Source organism: Podarcis muralis, chromosome 7, assembly GCF_964188315.1.
Source record: "Podarcis muralis chromosome 7, rPodMur119.hap1.1, whole genome shotgun sequence".
Taxonomy (NCBI): domain Eukaryota; kingdom Metazoa; phylum Chordata; class Lepidosauria; order Squamata; family Lacertidae; genus Podarcis; species Podarcis muralis.
The window spans coordinates 73820108-73844570 of record NC_135661.1 but is presented as its reverse complement, the minus strand read 5'-3'; the positions used below and the strand labels follow the sequence as shown (position 1 = coordinate 73844570).

The 24463-nt window shown below is 48.3% G+C and overlaps 1 protein-coding gene across 1 annotated transcript in view; it reads left to right on the top strand.

Annotated features, from left to right (window-relative positions):
- HPN (hepsin) overlaps window positions 1-23939 on the top strand; it is a 28577-nt gene extending 4638 nt beyond the window's left edge. The window contains exons 2-13 of the mRNA XM_028742621.2: window positions 996-1115; window positions 3866-3967; window positions 5513-5554; window positions 6895-7024; window positions 8587-8709; window positions 11022-11062; window positions 13407-13572; window positions 14979-15169; window positions 16380-16475; window positions 17447-17589; window positions 19354-19518; window positions 20870-23939. Coding sequence (XP_028598454.2) covers window positions 1100-1115; window positions 3866-3967; window positions 5513-5554; window positions 6895-7024; window positions 8587-8709; window positions 11022-11062; window positions 13407-13572; window positions 14979-15169; window positions 16380-16475; window positions 17447-17589; window positions 19354-19518; window positions 20870-20908 — 1254 coding nt within the window. The 5' untranslated portion in view covers window positions 996-1099 and the 3' untranslated portion in view covers window positions 20909-23939. The remainder of the gene's footprint in view (window positions 1-995; window positions 1116-3865; window positions 3968-5512; window positions 5555-6894; window positions 7025-8586; window positions 8710-11021; window positions 11063-13406; window positions 13573-14978; window positions 15170-16379; window positions 16476-17446; window positions 17590-19353; window positions 19519-20869) is intronic.
- The last annotated feature ends 524 nt before the right edge of the window (window positions 23940-24463 follow it).

Below are 24463 nucleotides of genomic sequence, written 5' to 3'. Positions count from 1 at the left end.
TGATTACTACTTTCTTTTCTTTTTCAATTTGATATTTTATTGAAAAAAAAACTGTTATGAAGCAACAAAGTGATACAAAATGAAAAAAGAACAAAGCACAAAACTGTGTTAAGGGGAAAAAACCATTACAGTATATGAATACAGTCTTACCTTGGTTCGCGAATGCCTTGCGACTTGAACGTTTTGGCTCCTGAACGCTGCAAACCTGGAACTGAGTGTTCCGGTTTGCGAACGTTTTTTTGGAAGGCGAACATCCGGCGCAGCTTCCGATTGAGTGCAGGAATCTCCTGCAGCCAATTGGAAGCTGCGCATTAGTTTTCGAACATTTTCAGAAGTAGAATAGACTTCCGGAATGGATTCTGTTCGAAAACCAATGTATAACAAAAATACCCTAACCCATTCTTTTATAAACTTGGTATTATTATCCTAATACTAATGTAAATATTAAAAGCCTACTACATTTTGCATGAATTCGTTCCAAAAATTGTTGTATTTATCCAAGTGGAGTCTACGTATGTAAGCAGCCCATTTATAGATTGCAAGTGTTATCATATTATCAAACCACTGATTAAGGGAGATCATGTTTTTATTCTTCCAGTTCATCAACATCAGTTTCTTGGCTACCATTAGAGTGTGTAAAATCCATTTTTGTTGTCCTGTTGTTAACTTCCATGTAGTAGGTCTATGGTTCTGAACTACCACTACTTTCTTTGCATGCTCAATGGAAAGGTGGGCGGTGCTGTGGCTCCAGGATTTCGGGGGCCCTTGGTCTTGGCACCCACAGCACAGCCTTGCAACCTGTAAGAGCTGGAACATGCAAACTTGAGAATCTGCTTAGGGTATATCTGATGTTCTTGACTACTCTGTTAGGTCAGCAGGCTCTCTGTTGATCTCGGGGTCCTGACAGGTGTCCATCTTTGCCTCCTTCTCGACTCAGCCCTGGCAGATGGGTTCAAGGTTTCTTGAGGCTTACACTCATCTTTTGTTACCTACAGGGCTTCCAGATTCCCTCCACCCACCTAGAAAAGGCCTCCTCTCCTGGAGGACCTGGATTTTGGAAAGGAGGATCCGGCAGGTTTGATGATTAACCAGTTCTGAAATGGCTGAAAAAGATGGTGAGTTGCAATTTCCCCCCTGAAGGCCCTAGAACCTCCCATGCCTCTTTTCATTTAACTCCAGGCTTTCCTCCCCAGCACCCCCACCCCTCACTCAGCCAGAGCAGGACTTAAACATTAACATTTCTGGCTGATTCCTGCTGCCCTGGGAAAGGCAGTGAGGTCATGTGCCCATTAAGTGACCTCTTGGCACCCTCTCTCTAGGTTTTTGTTCCGTTCAGAGGTGGGCAAATTCCACAGGGTGAGTTGTGTTAGGTTTTCTGCAGGTGACTCTATGCTGCAGCAAAGAGTGTTTGTTGTTCTTGTTCATAGGTGAAGCTTGTGAGCCCCTATAGAGTCCTTAGAGCAGAGATTAATCCAGCTCTGATTTACTCGCCCCTGTCCTTGTCTTGGGTTCCACCAATGACAGTATATAAGACATACCGCTCTATGTATTATGCCAGACAGACTGTTGAGCAGTAGCGAGCTTTTTCATCCATGCTGAAGGCTCTTTGGATTCCCAGAGCCTGATTTTCTGACAAAGGTCTTTTTAGTGGTGGCACCTGTTTTAAGAGGGTGGAGCTCCCTCAGGTGTGTTTTTACACACTGGCCGGTGAAAATGTCTCTCTTTATCAAGGCTTTAGAAAACCAACTCCAAATCTGTGTTGTTGCTGTTAGTTTTATGGCTTTTCCACCTTTGCTGTAAATTTTAATTGTTTGGTGTTGTGAGTGATCATCATGGTGGGTAGCTGAGTGAAAACATATTATTATTATTATTATTATTATTAAAATTTGTATACTGTCCTATGCCTGACTTTTATTGAGTCAAAGTGAGAGTACCCCTAAACATTTATTTTTTTTAGAAAAAAGCACTGCTTACAACATAAAACCACAATATAGAAACACAAGATGCATAATAAAAACAGAAACAACCCAATGACAGCCCCTCCCCAACACACTGGGCATCAGCTGTGAAAAGGTGTATTCCATGCAAAGGGGAAGCTGCTAGATGTTGGACTCTTACTCCCATCATCCCCATCCAGCATGGGCAACAGCCAGGGATGATGGGGGTTGTGGTCCAGCAATGTCTGGAGAGTCACCTGTTCGCCAGACCCACTGGAAAAAAGCCACTACAGCAGCGGTGAGGACCCTTCAGTCCTTGAGCCTAATAAGGCTGCCCAGGCCACCCCATTTGGCCTGCAAGGACTTTGGGGCAATGCTCCACCCAGGGCTGTCTTAAGCATATCTGGTGCCATGGTGCAAAGATCCCTCCGGCACCCCCCCCCCATTTCCCAGAGTTGTCAACCTTTTCCCAAGCCTCTGCGGGGATTGCTCTCCTCCCGTGGAGGCTTGGGAAGGAAGCTGCACACCCGCCAGCCATATGGTTGGGCGTGCAGGGAAAGGGGAGGCTGCCAGCAAAGCTGTGCAGTTCCCCACTCGCTGGAGCACCCCTGAGAGGCCGGCGCCCTGGCACAATGCGCCACTAAGCCCAATGGGAAAGACGGCTCTGGCTCCACCTACCTCCACTACACCTGACACTACTTACGATGTCAGATGTGATGAAGGTAAACATGTGGCTCAGCCAAAAGGGGATTTGTGGGCACCGTCAATCAGCTCTGAAGAGCATTTTGCAAGGGGCTTCACAAGGACTGACCATCAGATCATAGTCTGCAATGACTGCCCAGTAGTGTCTGGTGTAGAGCTTTGCTATGAAAAGCAATTATCCAGAGCCCTTTGCAAAGCTTCTACAAGACCCAACAACAAGCTGATTGTAAGGTCTTGCAGAGTGCATTTGAAAGGTACTTTGAGGGCTTAGCTTTTGCCCCCGTAGTTTGATTTCAAACCAGATGGGCAGAAAAGGATCTCCTGACATCATTGCGATGTCAGGTGATTGATCAATTTGGCTCTGTGTGTGAGGAGATGCGGCCTGCAAAAACCAGATCCAATTCCCAACTCCTGCAACTCCACTACTTTTCTTCTTAGTCTGGGGGCAAAGCAGAGAGGCACATGAGTAGTGGTCTCCCATTGAGCCAGGTGATAATGAAAACCCGATTTCTATTTCGTTTGAAGTTGAAATGATTACCTTCATGTGAAGCTCATTGATTTCAGTTCTAACAGCTTGCCTAAGCTTAAGTCAAGGTGATTTTGACTACATCCTGCTGCTGCTGTTTTGCAATCCTCCCTAAATTACAGGCAGGTGCCAGTTTGCATAACTTCAGGAGAGGTGTTAAGGTTATAGCTAACTAGCTGGCAGGAATGCATGCACAATAAGGACTTAAGAATGTTTCCCTGGCTGTCCAGCCAATTTCTGCTTCTAGAGGAATTAATAGCAGCTCCAGGGTATGGTACTTGAAAATACCAAAGGGTGTGCCTCCTCTTTCCCTATTTGCTGCTCTGACCCAGCAGGAAACAGAAAAAAATATACCGGTAGCTGCAAGCCATCTCGTACCTCGGCATCCAAGTGGTATGTGTGTCCTGGGCAGTAGTACTGCCAGATAATGGGAGAGGCTCCTGGCTCTGTTTCCTAACCAGTGAAAAAGAGGTGGAGGCAAAGGCCTCCAATTATTACAGTGCCCCATGCGCTTGTTGAGAATTGCTACTACAGGTGTGCCTTTAAGGAGCAATCTGTTGCAAAACACGTCTGGCTGGGAACAAAACTTCTTTCAAGCACATGGAGTTTCCCCCTTGTTAAGTTTGCCTGCCAGCGAGTGATGCACCTGTGGTTTTGTGGTTGCCTTTCTGCTGTCTAACCACCTCTCTCTGCCTTCCAGGGGGCCTGAAACGACGCAACTGGACTTCGCCTAAGGTGGTGGCTGTAGTAGCAAGCGGCTTCCTTCTCTTGGCTGCGATCGGAGTTGGGAGCTGGGCTATAGGTGAGAGTCTCTGCAGGGCTGGAAGAGGCTGTTCACAAGACACATTAAAAACCAGTGACCCTAGTTGCAGGGTGTGTGTGCCTTTTATATGTATGTTTCCGTGTGCAAGGAAAGGGCACTCTATCCAACTCTATCCAGCCCAGGAAGACTTTCAGTAGTTGCTCCAAAACTCTTTCCATAAAAGATTCCATCTCTTTTCAAGCACACTGTAGGGACACCAAATGCAACACCAAACAGGGTAAGAACAAATCCTGGAGCAGGAATCACATACAGCTGGAAGCCACTGGTAAAAAAACAGGGCGAATGTATCAGATTCAATGCCAGGCTATTTCTGGAGAAATGGCAAGCCCTATAGTGTAAGGGAGTTTGAGCGGGCAGCAGTATCCCAGTAGTATGAATTCCTGTAGAAGATGGCTCTGCTGGAGCACTCCCGAAGCCATTGAGGAGCCAAAGTCAGCTTTGGGTTTGGAACCTGATAGTACTACACCTAAGGAACCCACAGCAGGACCTGCAAGCATGGGGAAGACCATGGCAAACCGTATCTGAGCTTCAGACAGAAAGCTGATAGTCATTGACTTCTCCACCACATGGTAATGGACCATGTAAAAGGACCAAGCCGTTCTTCCACAGTCTTACTGGAAAGTATCCAGATGAGCTGAATTTGTTGTGGATGATGTTCAAGACATTGCTGCCTACTGCCATGTGAAATGCAGGCCAAGGTCCCAGTGCTGCAAGAGAAACCAAAAGCTGCATGGATTCTCTGAAGCAAACAAGCAGAAGCTGGAAGGAACCCTACAGTAACCACAGATTTCTACGTCATAAAGTGCTGACGGTTAAATGATAGCCTTTTCTGCACAATGAACTGATCAAGTTAGAATAAGTGCCCCGATGAGCTTTTGTCTCTCTGACCTGTAAATGAGAAGAATAAAAATGTAAAAAATGGCAAAAGGGGGGGGGGGGAGGAAGAGAGAAAGAAGATGAATCTACTGATCCTAGCATCGCCTCCTATCTAGAGTTGCCATATTTCAAAAAGTGAAAGAGAGAAAAATTGTTTTGTTGAGCTTTTTTTTTTTTTTAGTTTTGCCCAAAGTTGTTGAGCAGAAAATTGAACATTTAGAAATTACCAAAACCAACATTGCTAACATGGGTAGCCATATGTCCGGATTTCCCCAGACATTGAAACAACTTTCGTCTGGACACTGTTTCTGACGACCGATTGCTGGCTATGCCTGGGAAATTTCGGACAAATATGGCAACCCTACTCCTTAAGATGAATGCTGTTCAAACTCAGGGGTGGGCAACCTACGACCTTAGGGCCACTTCTGGCCCACAGCCTAACTTCGTGTGAATACAGGGAGCAGGGTGGGAAAGGGGGTGGCTAAGAGAGAGAAAATGGGGTACCCTTTGCACTTTTGACTCTAGCCCCACCCACCACTGGCATGGGGACCCCAACTGATTACCCCCAAGAGAATGAGACCCTTCACAAAAAAATAAAAATGTTCCCCACCTCTGCTCTAACTTCACCCTCCTGTCTCTCCATTGCAGTGGTTTCTGTGCTCAGAAGTGAAGGTGAAAGCCTGTATGTTGGTGAGTGTTTGCAAGAGAGCTGTGGCCTCTCTTTTTACATACGGCATCATGTCATAGGGTCCAGTTTACCGGTCTTCTCTAAATCCCTGATCTCATAAATTACTTACACAATGCTTTCCCCCAGCGTTCCGTGTGCCTTTTCTCAGCCACCCCCAACAGCAACCCTGTAGGGCAGGCCAGTATTATATTTCTTTCCTGCACCTTAAAGGCCTAATTTTTCTGCAGAGGTTTGATGGGAACAGTGCACAGGCCACATTCCCATCATGACTTCAAAGCGTTACACTATCTCTTTAAACAGTCATGGCTTCCCCCAAAGAATTCTGGGAACTTTCGTTTGTTAAAGATGCCGAGCGATGTTGGGAGAGACCCCTGTTCCTCTCACAGCTGCAGTTTTCAAAATGGTTTAGCAATAAATTTCTCTTCACAGGGAACTCTGGTATGGAAATAGGGGTCTACTAATAGCTCGCAGCACCCCTGGCAAACTCCTCCTCCCAGAATTCTCTGGGAGAAGCCATGATGGTTTAAAATGGTACCGTAGCCCTTTAGGCACGAATGGGGCCAAAGTTAAAATCAGGCAATTCACTCCCACAAGATAAAGTGATGCCTACCAATTTGGGTGGTTAGAAAGGGGTTTAGACAAACTCATTGAGGATATGCTATCAATGGCAGCAGGCCTCTGAAAACAGCAATGGGAGAGAGATGTTGTCTGCCTGGCTTGCGGACTTCTGGAAGGCACCTGATTGGCCTCAATAGGAAAAAGGATACTGGGCTAGCTAAGACCTTTGGTCTGATCCAACAGGACTCCTCCTATGTTCAGTCCTGAGGTAAATGTGGGGAATTGTGTGAGAATCCATTCAACTGAATTACCCCCAAATCCTGATGCCATGGCGCACCAAATTAAACATTCATTCAAGATTGTTCCTATATGGATAATTTAGGCCATCTGCTATCAGCTGAAGCACGAAATCTAGGCCTGAACTTACTGTAAATATGCCTATATAGTTGCCAGGTAGACATCATTGCTCAACGGGAGTATTTGGGGGAGCTCTCAGAAGCCAAGCTAGGAAATTTAGGGGTGAAGCCAATACTAGTCCTTGCCCATTGAAACTGATGTGCACAACTAACTTGGAGTCATATATCTCTGTGGGTCTGCTGTGAGGAGAAACTAGCTGTTAAGTAATGTGTCATATTTCTAATTTGGCTGTGCCATGGTGCCTCATGCAAGAGGGAGATGCCACCATGAATTAGGAAAGGATCGGTCAGTGTTGGGCTGTGGCAAAGGTGGGGTGAAGTGTGGGCATATCCTGCCAAGATCTCACACCTTTGTTTGGTCAATGCAGTCCAGGTGAGCTCTGGCGACCTGCGCCTCACTGTGTACGATGAGAATGAAGGGAGGTGGAGGCTGCTCTGTTCGTCGTCCTCCGATGCCCAAGTGGCCACCCTCAGTTGCGAGGAGATGGGATTTGTCAGGTACTTCAAGAGAACGGTAATGGCTGAGGTGACTAAGGGTGAGAGGAGCATTGCCAGAGGAGGCCTTTTGGAGCAGAAGTTTAGAAGAGGGAGCCTCATGAGCCTAGCTTGTCCCATAAGAGGGAGAAAACCTGCACCAGTTGAGATGCTCTCTTCTATGTATTACACAGGACCACCCACCTCCTCTGCTTTTTAACTTGGCCATCATAATTTTATTCATTTCACAAAAATTTTACACTGCTTTATTGTAATGAAGCCTCACAGCAGCTTGCAAAAAAGAATAAAGCCACCAGTAAAAAACAATTATTTAAAACCTTAAAAAAATAAGTAAATGATAAGTTAAAAACCTGATTAAGATGCATGCCAGCATTCAACATAACCGATGCTCGCATGGGTCTGTAGCCCTTTCCAGGCATTAACTGCATGTAGGGCTTTTCACCTGTGGAAAGGGAAGTAGGGCTACGTCCCAGCATTGCAACCCCTGCCGGCTCTGCGTTTAGCTCAGGAGCCTGAGAGCTTCCCTTTGCGGATGGACACACTGATCACATAGACACTGAGGACAGATCCCCCTGTTTCTGCACATGAGAACTGTAGCTGCATTCAGTGTGTGAGAAGGGCTTTGGAGACATTGGCCACTGGTAGAACTTGTGTGAGAGGTGAGACCAGTTGAGAGATGTAGGTAGGGGTGGTCTGGTCTAAGGAGCCTTGGAAAACGGATGGGATTAGACATGCTTCCTCCCCAAACTGTTGGGCTGAACCAAATGGTCATGTTTGGGTCTTGTTTTGTTCACCCCAAAGAGTGGATGGTGTTCAGGGCATGATCAAAGCAGCCTGCAGCATGCCCTTCCCCTGAGCACCCTGCTTTTGGTGCAGAAGGTGGCAGGATAAATCCCTGGCATATTTAGCTCGAAAGCAGCCATTACTGAGCAGCTGTATTCTGCTCCAAAGCTTTAGCATTGGAGGGGGTTGGACTAGATGACTCCTTGGTCATCTTCCAACTCTACGATTCTATGGAAGCCGTGGGGGGGGGAGAGGGTGGTAAGCTGGCGCTTTCTAGATATTGTTGGACACCAGTTCCCATCAGCCCCAGCTAGCATGGCCAGTAGTCAAGGATGATGGGAGTTGGAGTTCAACAATACGTGGAGAACCTCAAGAGGTACTGGAGAACAGGGCTGAGAGAGTCTTCTGCCCAGGTGGGTGACTCAATCTAGAGTCAGGGCAATGCTTCCTGTAGTGGTCACATGGTCGATCCTGGCCACTCAGGGGCCCTTCTAAGGCAAGCATAGTCAAACTCGGCCCTCCAGATGTTTTGGGACTACAACTACCATCATCCCTCGCTAACAGGACCAGTGGTCAGGGATGATGGGAGTTGTAGTCCCAAAACATCTGGAAGGCCAAGTTTGCCTATGCCTGTTCTAAGGCAACCTCTTTCATTGCCCTTTAAAAACAATCCTTGAAAATGCACTAAGAGGGCCAGGGAGATCTTTCTCGGTTCTGGTGCTGGGATGCAGGCATGGCTGTTGCATTGATACTGACCCCCTCTGTGTTTGCCTGTGCTTTAGGTCTCTCTCCCATTCAGTTCTGGCTGCTGACAGAGCAGGGGCCAATGGGACGTCGGGCTATTTCTGCGTGGACGAGTCCCGCCTACCTTTTGCGCGAAGGCTGAGCGAGGCCATTGTGGTGTGGTAAAGTACAAGATGGACTTAGGGTGGGAGGTGAAATCCAGAAGCGTCTGGAAGGCCACAGAATCAAAGCCGAAAACCCTGATGGTGGCTGAGAAGCGCTAGGCTAGGTTTCCACAGTACCCCTGACCTTTTGTCGAGCTGGGGGTGGGGGGTAACTTAAACACGTTGCAGAGTTTCCCCAAAATAGACCAGAGGCAATTATATTTAATCCATCAGAGCTTTATTGCTACTGAAGGCAGATGAGCATAATGGTCACAAATCCAACACATTCAGAAATGGCACAGTCCATAAGAAATCCAGTTGCAGCACTTACAAAAACATATAAACTTATAACAAGACTAACACTTAACACTAAGCATACTATGTACAGAACACCACACCAGAAGGAAGAGAGGTAGAAAGAGAAAGTAAGTAAGCCCCAGGCTCCTTCTGGCCTATATTTATAGTCAGCATGACCCTTAACAGAAAGAGATAAGAGAACCAGTTTAAGCCAGCTGTACTCAGATTCTCTGAAGGAATAACCCAAAGACCATGAACCTTCATCTTGTTTCTTTCACAAAGAGAAGGTTCCGGAACCCTCTTGAATGAATTAGAACAGGAAAGATCTCTACACATCAGATCAATGCTTTCTGCACTAAGAAATGCAAACTGACACCTTTGTCCCTTCTGGGTGGGGCTGATGGGAGGCCAACAGTTCCCTCTGCCCTGACCTAGGCCTTGTAGGACGACCTAGACATGGACCTGTTAAGGCAGGCATGGGGACCCTCCCCTGGGCCATTCTTGACTCACCAAGGGTTCCATATTTGCCTGCAAGACCGTTTTTGTGGAGCCATGCCCAGCCGTCAACCAGGTGACATAACCTTGATAGGCGGGTTTGATGGACGCAGGGGATTGCAGCAGAAATCAGGGTTGAAACCCTCCTGCTCCACCCATCAGCGGATGGGGAGTTCAGTCCTGCTTGGTCACTGTCTCCCCTCGCTCGCCAACTTTGACAGGTGGGCGGAACAACCCACATGCCAATCACCTGATGTTAGATAGATGGAGGTCCCCGCCCACCTGTCAAAATTGACCCATGTTGGTGGGGCCCATAAATGTTCCCCACCCACTGGTCTAAGGCATTTCACAGTCCTATATGATGGATCTCACGGACTTAATCCCAACACTTGGTGACTGGATTATATTCTGTCCCCTTATGCTGCTCTCAGCTGCCAAATACTTGTCCTATTCCCCTAACAATTGGTACTGGGACTGACCCATTTGTGAGTGACATTGACAGCAGATCACATAAAGCACATGGTTAAACTACAGTTCCCAGGATTCTTTAGGGGGAAGTCATGTGCTTTAGATGTGCCTTGGATGAGCTGTAACTGTACAGGTTGTGCCTGCCCTCAAGAGTGAGCACAGGCATACTAGGAAAAGTGCATCCATCACCAGAATGCTCACCCTTTCTCTGAAGCTTCATCACCATATGCGTATACCAACAAACTGAATGTTGGCTCAGCCTTACCCCATCCTTTGCTGTTTGGGCAGCCTGCCCGTCTCTCTGTTCATTTTTAAAAGCATCTCATGAATGCTCATGGGTGCATGCATTCATCTGTTGCCTACAGCTGGCTTCTGCTGCAAACTTGCAGAAGCATGAGCTGTTGGGGTTTTGCTTAGAATTTGACCCTGGAGAGGAATAGGTACCGTTGCAATAAACCCAATAAGGGCTTAAAGCAGGCTTCCTCAACCTCAGCCCTCCAGATGTTTTGAGACTACAATTCCCATCATCCCTGACCACTGGTCCTGCTAGCTAGGAATCATGGGAGTTATAGGCCAAAAACATCTGCCTGGCTTAAAGTCACTGTAAATGTGTGACATTGACATGGCCAAGGTCATTTAGTTCATAATGCTACTGGGGGCTGTGTGTAAGCTAGGCTTTGGAAAACAACACCTTCCCCACCCAGCTCTGCACCAGGAAAAGGTGCACCCTGTGTGAATTAAAACAAGTGAAAATATCCTTAATCTGCCTATTTTACATCATTCCCCTGCTAGCCACAAGGAACACAAGGGACTTTTACGGCCACTATAAATCCTACTCAATGTGAATTCCAGCTTTCGAGTTAGCGAGAAACTGCACCATTGCCTCCAGGCTTGTCATAAGGCTTAGAATCCTGGAAATCAAATGCAGGTGGAGATGTTCAGGAACATGAACTCTGCACCTGGCAGAAAGCTCAACTTGCAAGGAACCTGGAATACACACGTTCCTGATGAAGGTTCGCTCTCCTTACTTTCTGCAGCTGAGCCCTCTCCTCTTTCTCTTTCTCTCACAGCGAATGCCCGACAGGCCGATTCCTGGCAACGCTATGCCAAGGTATGGAAACCCCGAACCCTCCCAAGGGCACCGTCTTGATCCACCTGCCTGCGTACAGGTCTCTCTCTCTCTCTCTCTCTCTCTCTCTCTCTCTCCCCCAGCCTGCTATCTTGAAGTTCCTATAACTCTTTCCCAGTCTCCTTCTGTTGTCCAAATGCCATTAACAGCTTTTCGTTTTCTTCTTCTGACCTGCTCACACCTAAACACCCCTTGGGACAGTGGAGGCTGGTTTGTTAGGCCAAATGCCCCACCAACCTCAGCCAGCCAGCCCCCACCTGCCTGCCTCCTTATTTCCAACCAAACCGGGAAGTCCAGAAGGTGGCCCTGACTGCCAGCTGCCAGCATCCTCCTCCTCAGTCTCAGTGCTGCCCTTGTAGAAATCATCAGGGAGGACAGGGGCAAAACCACAACTGACATTGGCTCTCTGGCTCCACCTACTGTTGGACTCCCTGCCTTCCACCCTACCAGCCCCAACAAGCACCAGCCATCACTGCCTTTTTAGTTTACTGGCCTTGGTGCTAATGCGAATGTGATCTCATGAAAGCAGACAGAAACTTGCATCAGAATGAGGAAAGAAAGGCAAAGTCAGCTCTAGCTTTGAGGAAGCCGTCCGCAGGGTGCCCTCTGGTGGGCTCCTCTGTTGCCAGCAGGCTTACCCATTAGGAGTGGGTCAATGCCTGGCAGCCGCCATTTAAATTTCCCACAATGCCCCTGACGGCTCTGATGACCTTGTGTGAAATGGAAATTGTGAGTGCCAGTCAGTGTGTGCGTGAAATTAAAGGGAGCTCAGGGCAGGAACCCCAGTAACTGCCCCCCAAAAGCTGTGTGGAGAAGCTGGGACTGGATAAAGGTTCTAGAAATCTATGGACTCATTAATTGCCAGTAAATGTTAGAAACCTACATTGCCTCTTATCAAGGAATGGCTAAGGAAATACTGTGTGAAGCTTAGGGATGGCAGTCAACACCCTGAGATGGCGGAGAAAGCATGGCCTCTGTTTATTGGTCTACCCAATAAACTTGGCCATTTGGCATTTCGTTTTTAAGTTTGCTTGCCTTTTGTGTGGTAACTCTGCTGCGCAGCACTACAGTTCCCAGTGTTCCCTGAGAAGAGGGCTTGATGGTTAAACTATTATGGGAGCTGTAGTTCTCTGAGGGGGAATACAGGTCTCCTAATTACTCTTTGGCACCCTCAACAAACGACAGGGCCTAGAATTCTCTGTGCGAAACCATGACTTAGGACGGTGTGTGCTGTGGGGCCTCAGCTACCCTACAACTGGGGGGAGGCAGCGGGCGGATAGTGTGGAGCCTGCGGGCGCCTGAGATGTGTGGTTTGGGCATGCTGCAGGCCCTGTGGTGAATGCTGCCCGCCATTTTGCCACCTCCCTCAGGGTGACACCCGGGGCGGACCGCACCCCCGCACTCCCCTTCCTATGCCCCTGTGTGGCCCATGGCACTCTCTTCATGCAGCAGAATGAGGTGGCAGGATTCTGAGGCAGGGGTTTGCCTTGTACTATTTCAGGCAGCAGGAGATGGGTACCACTTAAGAATGCTCCCTGAAATAAAAGCTTGAGATGGCAAGTTGAAAACAAAAACACAGGCCTATCCCACCAGGGAGAAAACTTCTAACCCAGCTGCTCCCGGTTGTACTAGTTTTCTGCTTGTGGGGATGTTGTGGTTTTTTATGTGCTTAGCATTAAAAAAATGTTTCCTCCCCCAAAAACCCCCACAACACTTGATGTGGTACAGGCCATTTCCAGATAACTCTGGTCTCTGTCACTGATATGTTGGCGTGTACTGAGGTGAGGGCAAGGAGGAGCCTGGTCCAAACAGGGTCTTCTCCCTTCACATCGGCACATGTGGAGATGGCTGGAACACTTGAATAATAAGGAAAGGTCTCATTTGTGGGCAGCAGAGGCTGTGACTGGGGCAGGTCTGTGAATTATTTTGATGGCATGCAGGAGTTGTGTGGACCTCCCCTCTAGCATACAGGAGGTAGTGATGACCACCAACTCGGATTACGTTAAGAGAGGATTAGAGGAACCTGGGGATGTTTACAAGGCTTTCATTAGCTACTAGGCCATTGGAACCAAAGTTGGTGTGCATGTTCATGACAGTATTCTGCAGGGCAGGTATGAATCTCAGCTCAAACCCATAGATCTGATTTTGTTCTTTACTTTGCAGCAATTGTGGGAATGGGATAGACTCTTTGAAAAAAATGTATCTCAAATCCTAGAGGGTAGCCGGGAAATGGCCCCCAGTTTTAAGTGACGTTACCTGATCACCTGGGATGTTTCTAGCCAGAACCTGCCCCTCGAAGAACTCATGCCTGTTGTGTTCTTTGCAGATTGTGGACGTAGAAAGTTGTCCGTGGACCGCATTGTGGGAGGCCAGGACGCCAGCTTGGGCAAATGGCCGTGGCAAGTCAGCCTGCGCTATGATGGGACGCACCTTTGCGGTGGCTCCATCATCTCCAATGAGTGGGTTATCACGGCTGCACACTGCTTCCCAGAGTAAGTCCCTGTCATATCTGTGTTTGCTATTGTGATGGCTCCCAGCTTGGTAAAGTTGCTCCTCTCATGGCTTGCCCTGATGTTTTAGGGTGTTTACTAGGATGTGTGAACACATCTGAAGGTAGCCCTGTTCAGGGAAGTTTCTAATGGTTGATGTCTTACTGTGTTTTTAATATTTTGTTGGGAGCTGCCGAGAGTGCTTGGGGCAACCCAGTCAGATGGGTGATATATTATTAATATTAATATTAATAACAACAGCAACATGAAAAATTGAACTGAATGGCCTCAGTTGGCTTCAGTTTTAATTTGTTCTAAAACAGACATGATTAGAAATGAACAAATCATGGAATTGAAGAGTAGGAAGGGACTCCAAGAGTCATCTAGTCCAACCCCCTGCAATGCAGGAATCTCAACTAGATCATACATGACAGATGGCCATCCAACATCTGCTTAAAAACCACCAATGACCAAGAGGCCACCACCTTCAGAGGGAGTCCATTCCATGGCTGAACAGCTCTTATTGTCAGAAAGTTCTTCCTGGTGTTTAGTCACAATCTACTTTCTTGTAACTTGAATCCATTGGTCCGGGTCCTAGCCTCCAGAGCAGGACAAAACAAGTTTGCTGCATCTACCATGTGGCAGCACTTGAGATATTTGAAGATGGCTTTCATATCACTTCTCAGTTTCCTCTTTACCAGGCTAAACATACCCAACTCCCTCAACCGTTCCTCATAAGGCTTGGTTTCCAGACCCTTGATCATCTTGGTTGCCCTCCTCTGCACCTGTTCCAGCTTGCCATTATCCTTAAATTGTGGCACCCAGAACTGGATACAGTCTTCCAGATGTGGTCTGAGCAAGGTGGAAGAGAGTGAAACTATTATTTCCCTTGATTGGGATCCCATTCCCTTGACTGGGATACCAGAATAGCATTGGCTTTTTTTTTGCTGCTGCTGCTGCACCACACTGTTGACTCACGTTAAGCTTGTGATCTACTAAGACCCCTAGATCCTTTTCACATGTACTACTCTCAATCCAGGTGTAGAAATGTGTTTGTTCTGTTGGAGGCTTTCCCATTGGCATCTGGTTGGCCTCTGTGAGAATAGGATGCTGGACTAGATGGGCAACTGGCCTGATCCAGCAACCTCTTCTCATGCACACCCACCCACAGGCCACCATCAACCCTGGCAATGTTGTATAGCTGTCCTCCTCCAATCTCTTTCTGTGCCTTAGGCTGATAGCTCAGTTGGTAGAGCATGAGACTCTTAATCTCAGGGCCATGGGTTCGAGGCCCCACGTTGGGCAAAATATTCCAGCATTGCAGGGGATTGGCCTAGATGGCCCTTGTGTTCCCTTCCACCTCTATGATTCAATTTTGATTTCAACAAGTCTCCCCCATCTCTCTGCAGGAGGAATCGAGCACCAAGCAGGTGGCGGGTGTTTGTGGGGGCCGTTTCCCAGCGCTCCGCTAAGGGGCTGCAGGTGGGTGTGACAAGCGTCGTGTACCACGGTGGGTACCAGCCCTTCCTGGATCCCAACAGCGAGGAGAACAGCAATGACATCGCCCTGATGCACTTGGCAACACCCCTTTCCTTTAACGGTGAGAATGTGGTGTCAGGAAGGTGGTGGTGGGGAAAGAGTTATTAAGAGCCTGTGGGGCAGGGGTGGGGAATCTGTGAACTCTGGTTGTTGGACTCCTCCTCCCCCTAAAGGTAAAGGTACCCCTGCCCGTACCGGCCAGTCTTGACAGACTCTGGGGTTGTACGCCCATCTCACTCAAGAGGCCGGGGGCCAGCGCTGTCCAGAGACACTTCTGGGTCACGTGGCCAGCGTGACAAAGCTGCATCTGGCTAGCCAGCGCAGCACACGGAACGCCGTTTACCTTCCCGCTAGTAAGCGGTCCCTATTTATCTACTTGCACCTGGGGGTGCTTTCGAACTGCTAGGTTGGCAGGCGCTGGGACCGAGCAACAGGAGCGCACCCCGCCGCAGGGATTCGAACCGCCGACCTTTCGATCGGCAAGCCCTAGGCGCTGAGGCTTTTACCCACAGCGCCACCCGCGTCCCTCCTCCCCCTGCCCCCCCAAATCCACCCAGGGAGGTGGGGAGAGGGGAGTTGGGCAGGAAGAAATGTTGTGCTGATGGAGCGATCATAATAGCACAGTGTTGAGATCCATCCATACAATTCCCAAGCCACGCTGGTTATGAGTTTGCTAGCATGATTATATTGTCACCTGCCTTGCAACCTTATGATGAAGGGTAAGGGAGAAATCGGAGAAAGGAAGGAATGTATGCTTCCATGCCCTATGGGGCTACGATGTATCGCAATGCAGAGCTTGCCTTTCAAAGTAAGGTGTTGGTTGTGCCCATGCTTCAACTTGGGACAACCACTGCAGAAAAAAGTTAACATTCAAAGCCAGTTTTGGAGTTCGACATCTAATGGGTGATGGGCCTGGGCACACTGGCAGTGCCAAGCAAACCAGCTGAGTTTTTTTGGCTTTCAGGAGAGTGGATGGGTGACAGTATGAGCAGCCACAGCTGTCAGAAGAGGCAACAGCCACCATCACCTGCTCTCTCTCTCTTCTGCAGTATGTCTGTTTGTGGGAGACTGATTGTGACTTCCCCAAACTCCCTTCCCCCCTCTGGAAAAAAAAAAAAAAGCAGTCAGCCCAGTGCATATATTCATGTTTCTGAGTATGTGCGCGCACGAGAGAGAAAAGGAAAACCCATGGATGCGAGCGACCCAGAAGCTAGGAGGCAGGATGAAAAGATTCATTTGCCTCTGGACGATACTTTTCTTTCTCCCCACAGAATATATCCAGCCCATCTGCCTGCCAGCTTTGGGCCAGCCTTTGGTGGATGGCAAGATCTGTATTGTTACTGGCTGGGGAAACACCCAGTACTATGGTAAGTACCTCTTGCCACTACTAAGATGGCAGCAGCTCTTGCAAGCTGTGTTGCGTATCCTTCAGGCTCCTTATGCAAGTACAGAAATGGCTGTGGGCTGCATCATTCACCTGATAACCCCAGATTTCTGTTGGTTCGTTTTTTTTAAAAGCTGCTAGGCTTCAAGGCAGGTTTAATTGATGTGGGCCATTCCTTTTAAAAAACCCACACAATCCAGAAGCCAAAGGGAGATCTGATGTAAGGGCCAATAAAAGCAGAATGCAAAGTGTCTTTTAGGTTGCAGAACTTAGCCTGCCATGATACAGAATCCCTGTAATTTTGACTATTTCCCCTGCTTATATGCAGACGACATACAGCTCTGGTTACAGGCGGGTGAGATGAAAAGTGGTGTTCCAGCTGCAGCTCCTTACATCACTTTGAGTTGTCCATTTTGGCAGCCATTGCTGCTTTTACTGGGAGTTAATTCCATAGTGTTAACAATGCCCTGTATTCCAGTACAGAAACTGTTCTTAACCTGAGGTACCACTTTAGCTAATGGGGCCTGCCGCTGCCGCCACATCGCCGCCACATGATTTCTGTTCTCACCCTGAAGCAAAGTTCTTAACCTAAGGTACTATTTCTGGGTTAGCAGAGTCTGTAACCTGAAGCGTCTGTAACCTGAGGTACCACTGTATTGTGAGGAAGAGAGATAAACTTCTCTCTGCCTACGTTCTCCACATTGACCCCATTGCATGTTGCACTTCATTGTGGAAGCGAGCATCGCTCTGTGGTGGAGCACACTCTCCATGTGCAGAAGGCCCTGGGTTCAAACCCTGGCATCTCCAAGGATCAAGGGAGCAGGCAACAGGAAAGACCTCTGCCAGAGGCACCGGAGACCTGCTGCCAGCCAGAGCTGACTGCACTTGGACAAATAAGTCCGACCTGTTTACTAAGCCTGCTTTCCTATGGCACTCGGTTCTTCCACTTTGTAGGGCAACAGTCTGACGTGCTGCAAGAAGCCAGCGTGCCCATCATCAGCACCAGTGTCTGCAACAGCCCCGACTACTATGGCAGCCAGATCAGGCCCAGGATGTTCTGCGCTGGCTTTGCTGCTGGCGGAACAGATGCTTGCCAGGTAGGCTGTGCTTGGCAGTGGACAAGGGCAGGGCTGGGAAGGCAAGGGAATATAAGTTATTGAAGGTGGGCGAGGTGTGGTGGACTGCATTTAGAAAGAGAAAGCAAGGTGTGTGTTAGGCAGAGGTGGAGAACATTTGGTAATCCAGATTTGGCTGGTCTGTATCATTCATCATCCTTGACCATAAGCCATTCTGGCTGGAGCTGACGGGAATCCTGGGGGGTTGGGGTGGCACAGATTCCCTCATCTTTAGTGTTTAGTAGATTATTTGCTGAACAACAAAGCAGAGCAGGATGCATGGTGAATTTGTTCAGACACGAAGTGACCCAGGCAAAAAATATCATGGGGCTTGGGCCAACAACTCACATTTCTTCCCGACAAGGTTTAATCCCTTAAATTATCTTGGATGCTTTTCCTAATGTATGTGTGTGTGTTTTATGAGCAAGAGGTAATGGACAACGAGCGTTGGTTCTGCCAGTTGGCTTCTCTGCCCGCTAGAATGGAGGGCAAAGGGCTTTTAAACCCCTTCTTCTCCCTGTGAAGAGCCACAGAGGCTCAGTCAGAATTTCTCCCCTCATGTGCCCTAGCTGTTGAACTTTGGCCTGCACTCTGAAAACTTCCCTATACAGGGCTGCCTTCAGATATTTGTTTTTTAAAAAAACAACCATAATGGCAGCCAGGGTTTCAGATTAGGATCATGGGGTTGTGACAGCACATTAAAATTAGAGATTAGGTTTCAAAAATGTATCACATGTACAAGTTGATCAGACCTGCACACATCGGAAGCACGAGATTATTATGATAATCTAAATAACTTTATTGGTTACAAATGCCTGATTGGAGCTGGAATGAGGCATATAACATCACTGGGGAACATGAATGATGGGGGAAAGGGGCTTACTCTTTCCCTGTGCCATTTCCCTGCTGAAAATTGTCCATCCAGAACTTAATTCTTGCCCTCAAAGGCACCACTGCAGTTCCAACCCATAGGTTTGGGCTTTGATTGGCCTGTGTTTCTGCTTCAGCACCCTGGCCTTACCTGGTCCACATTTCTAGTTAGAGTTCTCTACTAAAATTATAATAAGAATAAGATTAAGAATAATAAATTATCTATATCCCACCCATCTGGCTGGGTTTCCCTAGCCACTCTGGGTGGCTCTCAACAGAATAATAATAATAATAATAATAATAATAATAATAATAATAAGATGATGATGATGATGATAAAACATCAAACATTAAAAACTTCGCTAAACAGGGCTGCCTTCAGATGTCTTCTAAAAGTCAGGTAGTAGTATATTTCCTTGACATCTGATGGGAGGGCGTTCCACAGGGAGGGTGCCACTACCGAGAAGGCCCTCTGCCTGGTTCCCTATAACCTCACTTCTCGCAGTGAGGGAACTGCCAGAAGGCCCTCGGAGCTGGACCTCAGTTGTCTGGGCTGGACGATGGAGGTGGAGATGCTCCTTCAGGTATACTGAGCCGAGGCCATTTTGGGCTTTAAAGGTCAGCACCAACACTTGGAATTGTGCTTGGAAACGTACTGGGAGCCAATGTAGGTCTTTCAGGACTGGTGTTACATGGTCTTGGCAGCCACTTCCAGTCACCAGTCTTGCCGCTGCATTCTGGATTAATTGCAGTTTCCGGGTCACCTTCAAAGGGAGCCCCACGTAGAGCGCGTTGCAGTAGTAGTCCAAGCGGGAGATAACCAGAGCCTGGTGGAATGAGCAAGGGTTGTAACTCCTGCTTTCTTCTGCCTGGCAGGGCGACAGCGGCGGCCCCTTTGTGTGTGAGGATGGCATCTCTCGGACTTCCCGCTGGAGGCTCTGTGGCATTGTGAGCTGGGGCACCGGCTGCGCCCTGGCCAATAAACCAGGGGTCTACACAAAGGTCAATGACTTTCAAGGGTGGATCTATCGTGCCATGAAGGTAAAGGGCACCCGGGGCAGTTGGGTGAATCGGTTGCAGGAAAAGCAACGGGGAGAGGCTTGCGGCACCCTAAAAGTTAATGCAGCGGTTGGCAGCCTTTTGGGGCTGGTGCTTGTGCAATGGGAACGGAAGCACTCGGCTGACAGGCAGTGACTCCAAGCCTCCTTTCTGCAGGGATCAGTTGCACTAGTGAGTGGGAAGTCAGGTCATGCAGCCAGTTCAGCAAGATTGAAGGTGATGATTTTCGCTATGCCCTGCCTTAGGCAGGTGTCAGCTGTGAGTTTCTGATAGGTATCTCTGCAGCTTAGCCGATCCCAGAAGGCTGATCTCAATCAGCTGACTGCCTCCCTTGCCATTGCACAATTGGGGATGCCCTTTAAGGCTTCTGGTTGTGCCTGGGAAGCCCTGTCTACCTGCCAAACAACCAACATCATCATATATTTATATGCCACCTATTTGTCTGGGTTGCCTGCACCACTCTGAGCAGGATTGAACAAATTATGCAACTTTATGGTAAAACATCAAACATTAAAAACTTCCCTGTACAGGGCTGCCTTCAGATATTTTCTAAAAGTCAGACAATTGTTTATTTCCTTGACATCTGATGGGAAGGCATTCCACAGCGTGCCTGGTTCCCTGTAACTTCAGGGAAGAGCCAGTGTGGTGTAGTGGTTAAGAGTGGTAGACTCGTAATCTGGTGAACCAGGTTCGCGTCTCCACTCCACCACATGCAGCTGCTGGGTGACCTTGGGCTAGTCACACTTCTCTGAGGTCTCTCAGCCCCAATCACCTCACAGAGTGTTTGTTGTGGGGGAGGAAGGGAAAGGAGAATGTTAGCCGCTTTGAGACTCCTTCGGGTAGCGATAAAGCGGGATATCAAATAGAAACTCTTCTTCTTGCAATGAGGGAACTGCTAGAAGGCCCTTGGAGGTGGTCGTCAGTGTCTGGGCTGAACGATGCGAGTGGAGATGCTCCTTCAGGTATACAGGGCTGAAGCCGTTTAGGGCTTTAAAAGTTAGCACCAACACTTTGAACTGTGCTTGGAAACTGGGATGTCACATAAAATGTCAAGTGTAGGGCAGGTTGGTGTGGTTCGAGGGGATATAGCCTTGTGGGCCAAACCGAGACCCACGCTGGGCCTGATTAGGCCGGTCGGAGGTTCCAAATCCCTGTGTTACAACATCCACTGGTTAACTGGTGTCCAATGTAAAAGATCTCAAGTGAGCACATAACCAGTGCATTGCTGTGGAAGGGCAAGGGAACACCTCTCCTGTCCTCCGAGCACATCTGTCTGTCTGAAGGCTCCAGAAAGATGCACAGCCTGCCTCTCCTTTTGTTTCCCCTCCTGCAGACTCACTCCCATGCCAGTGGAATGGTGATCCAGGACTGAAGCCCCGGAAGAGGGATGCTGAGCCGCCTCCGCCTCGCCAACCTCCCCCCCTTCCAGTGTGAGACTGCTGCTTTGAACAAATCGGGGGTGGGGGGCAGAAATGACATTTTACAGAGAACAAACATTGTCCCATCCAACTGTGTGCTCTGGCATAGCCTCGTGGAATAGGGCAGGGGAGCCCTTCTACACTGTGCAGTCACAGCTCCTCGCTGGCCCTTTAAACATCTGCCAATACGATGCCTTTGCTTTGGCAGCCTATCAAAGGGGTGCTTCTGGTTCTTTAATGGCCCATCTAGGAGTGAGGGTCGGCCTTGCTTCCCAGGACACCTGCGACTGGCTAATCTGTGGTTGCTTTGGTGTGGCTCATTACCCAGATCACACGAACGTGAGACCCTATCACTTTAAAGTATTGAATTCTGGCAGGTCAAGAATTTCAAAAGCTAAGGCCCAGTCCTTGGAAGTTTTTCCCAGCTGTGAAGAAGGGCAGAAGCTGCATTTAAAGGGAAACCCCCACAGCAACTTCTCACACTACCCCAGTATACACTCAGGATGGATGAAACCATCATGATTTCTGACTTGAAGCTGGGGTGTCCTGATTGTCCTGATTTCAAGGCTTGGTCTCCCCCTCCCAGTTCCACCCCAGCAGCGGATCCTGCCTCCCTGCCCCTTGCAACATGGCAGCCAGCTACGAGCTTGGCAGCGCGGCTTGATGATGTCATTTCCCAGGATGCCGCTGGAAGCTGAGACACACACAGAGAGACAGAGAGGCGGAGCATGGTCTTAAAAGGGCTGTGGTGCAGATTGGAGCCAGCAGTAGTGGGGGGGAGTCTTGAGCTGCTAGCAGGGTGGGGAAGAGGTCAGTGGGAAAAGGAAGGAGGGCTTGGTGCCCGGGGCTAGGGTCCTGCCCAGTAACTTGTGAGGTGGCAGCAGTGCCTCTGAGCATGTACAGAATGCAGACATGCATATTTTGACCCCTCCTCCCACTCCCCCCCAGCCAGAAACACCTTGCATTCCTCAGATGAAAATGCCCTGATTTCCATCTGGGGAATATAGGAGGGTATGCCCCAAGCCTTGTTCTGTGGACCTTTGGCTCTCAGGTGATTTTGTCAGGTGATTTCTCTAGGTCATTGGTCTCCAAATGGTAGGTTGCACCCTAAGATGAGATTGGTTGTGCAAGTCATACCACCACCATTTTCGTATATTTTTTTAAAAAAATTGTTCAGGGGTTTTAAAGAGCAAATGCCGTAAGACAGACTTGGAGAGCATATGTGTTGTGTTATACCATGAATAACAGAACTTACCACAGGGGAGACGGGGGAAACAGTTGAACCGACAACAGGAAGTCTTGAGGAGGAGATACTCCTTTACTGCAGTTTGCTAAGGGCAAATTTGGAACACAATAGAAGCAGACCCATGCAGAGGGGGTAGGGCGTTGGGTTCCCTTGCCCTGGGTCTCAGAGGGCTAAGCCAGCCAGTGCCACCCCCCTCCCCCTGCCAGGGACCGGCTGCTGTTTTATTTGAGTTTATGACTCAAGACATGGGCCTGAGTAAAAGAGTTTACTTCCACTCACCTGAAGTTTGCAACCATTTTTAGGGAAACTGACAGGACCAATAAAAAGCGGGCCCACATTTTATATGAGGGCAAAATATCAATATCTGACCCAAAGAGCCTCATTTGGAGTCCAGGGAGGATATTACTGAGGATTGGATACCTCCCGCCAGTCTCCCGTTTCCCTTCTGGATGGGAAGATGTCAGGAAGGATTGACCAGCTGTTCTGTGCATTTTCCATCTGTCCTTTTAACAAAATTGAGTACCGTACATTTTGGGGAGGGCTTTATTAGGGTACTTTTAGCCCTCCAGTACAGACTTAAGAGTTATGTTTGTATCTTCCATTGAGGATCTGTTGCTGCCCCCACTCTAGCATTGTTCACAGGTGAAAATAGCCACCAATAATGTTGAATCTGATGGTTTTCCTCCATCACATGCACACTGTGGACTTGGAAAAAAGCCTAGCACAGATGTATGCACTGGGAAATTAAGAACTAGAAGCTGCTTCAGTTTCGTATTAGAAGTTCCATTAAGGATTATTTTGGGTCTGCACACAAGTGATACACCGGCCTTCCCAAATGTGATAACCTCCATAAGCTTTGGACTACATTTCCCACCATGCCTGACCCAATGGCCCTGGTGGCTGATGGGAGTTGTAGTCTAGTCCAATGCATCTGCAGAGCACCAGCTTGAGGAAAGCTGTTGGAATCAAAGGATAACTTCTCACTTTCTTGACATTCCGATAAATGTACAAGCACCCAGCTGTTCGAAAGCAACTGTACAGCTTTAGCACAGCCATGCACACACTCACACTTATTGATTTGGTGGTAATTTGTAAGTTACTGGCTGGGCTGATCAGATACATTTGATGCCGTGATCAAAAAAGAAGAAGCTGAATTAAAAACATGTGGTTTGCCTATCATAGAATCGTGGCAATGCAGAGTTAGATTGTCACCTAATTCAACTCCCTGAAATGCAGGAATCCTGTTCACTGCCATCTCTGGGTGGGCTTGAACCACCAACCTTCTGGTTGACAGCCAGATGCACTAACCCATTGTGTCACTGGAGCATATGAAGAAGCCCTGCTGGCTCAGGTCAAGGGCCAATCTTATCCAGCCTTTTTCTCTCTCACGGTGGGCACACAGCTGCCTGTGGGAAGCCCATGTGCAAGGCCTGAGGGCAGTGGTGCTCTCCACACTTGTGATTCTCAGTAGCTGTTATTCAGAGGCGTGCTGCTGCCTTCAGCAGTGGAGGAGCACAGCCATTGTGGCCTTACCCTCCACAGAGTTGCCTACATACAGTAATAACCCATCTGGGGCCAGGAAGTATCCCAGAACAATCTTCTATTATGTCTTCTGATACTGTAAATAGATAACTATGTTGGGTCTCCTCTGTCTTTTGGGACCATGGATCAGTTCACTTAGCTTGTATATATTTGTGTAATTATGACAATTACAGTAAATAAAACCTGTTTTGATTATAGATGGCCCTTGGATTATCTTGCAGACTTTTTAGGATCCCCCCTCCAAGGCCCAAACAAGGAGCCTCCTGACTTGCACATCAGTATTGTGTCCCTTGTTGTTGGGAGTGCAGAATGAGGGCCACTATCCCCTCCCCCCCCCAGCAAAATACACCATTTTGAATACCTGGAAAATTCAATGCTGCTTTAATACCCTGCAAGGAAGGATGGGCAGCAAGTGTTAATTCACAGTTTGGGGGTGTGTGGAGAGAAGTCCACATTCTGCACCAGAAAAACAAATCACAACTGAACACCATTGCATGGGATCAGGGCCGTAGCTAGGGGGTGGTGAGGTGGGCCGCTGCCTGCCAGGGGCACATGCAAGGGGGAGGGCGCAAAACCGGCTTAAAAATATGTCCATAAATAAAAATATTGGTTATTGCCTCATAAGGAAAGGTTTTAAATAGAGGGTGAATTGGAGGAGGGGGGTTGAGGAGAGGTGGAAAGAAGAGCTAATTTTTCCATGGATAAGGGGCGCAATCTGGAC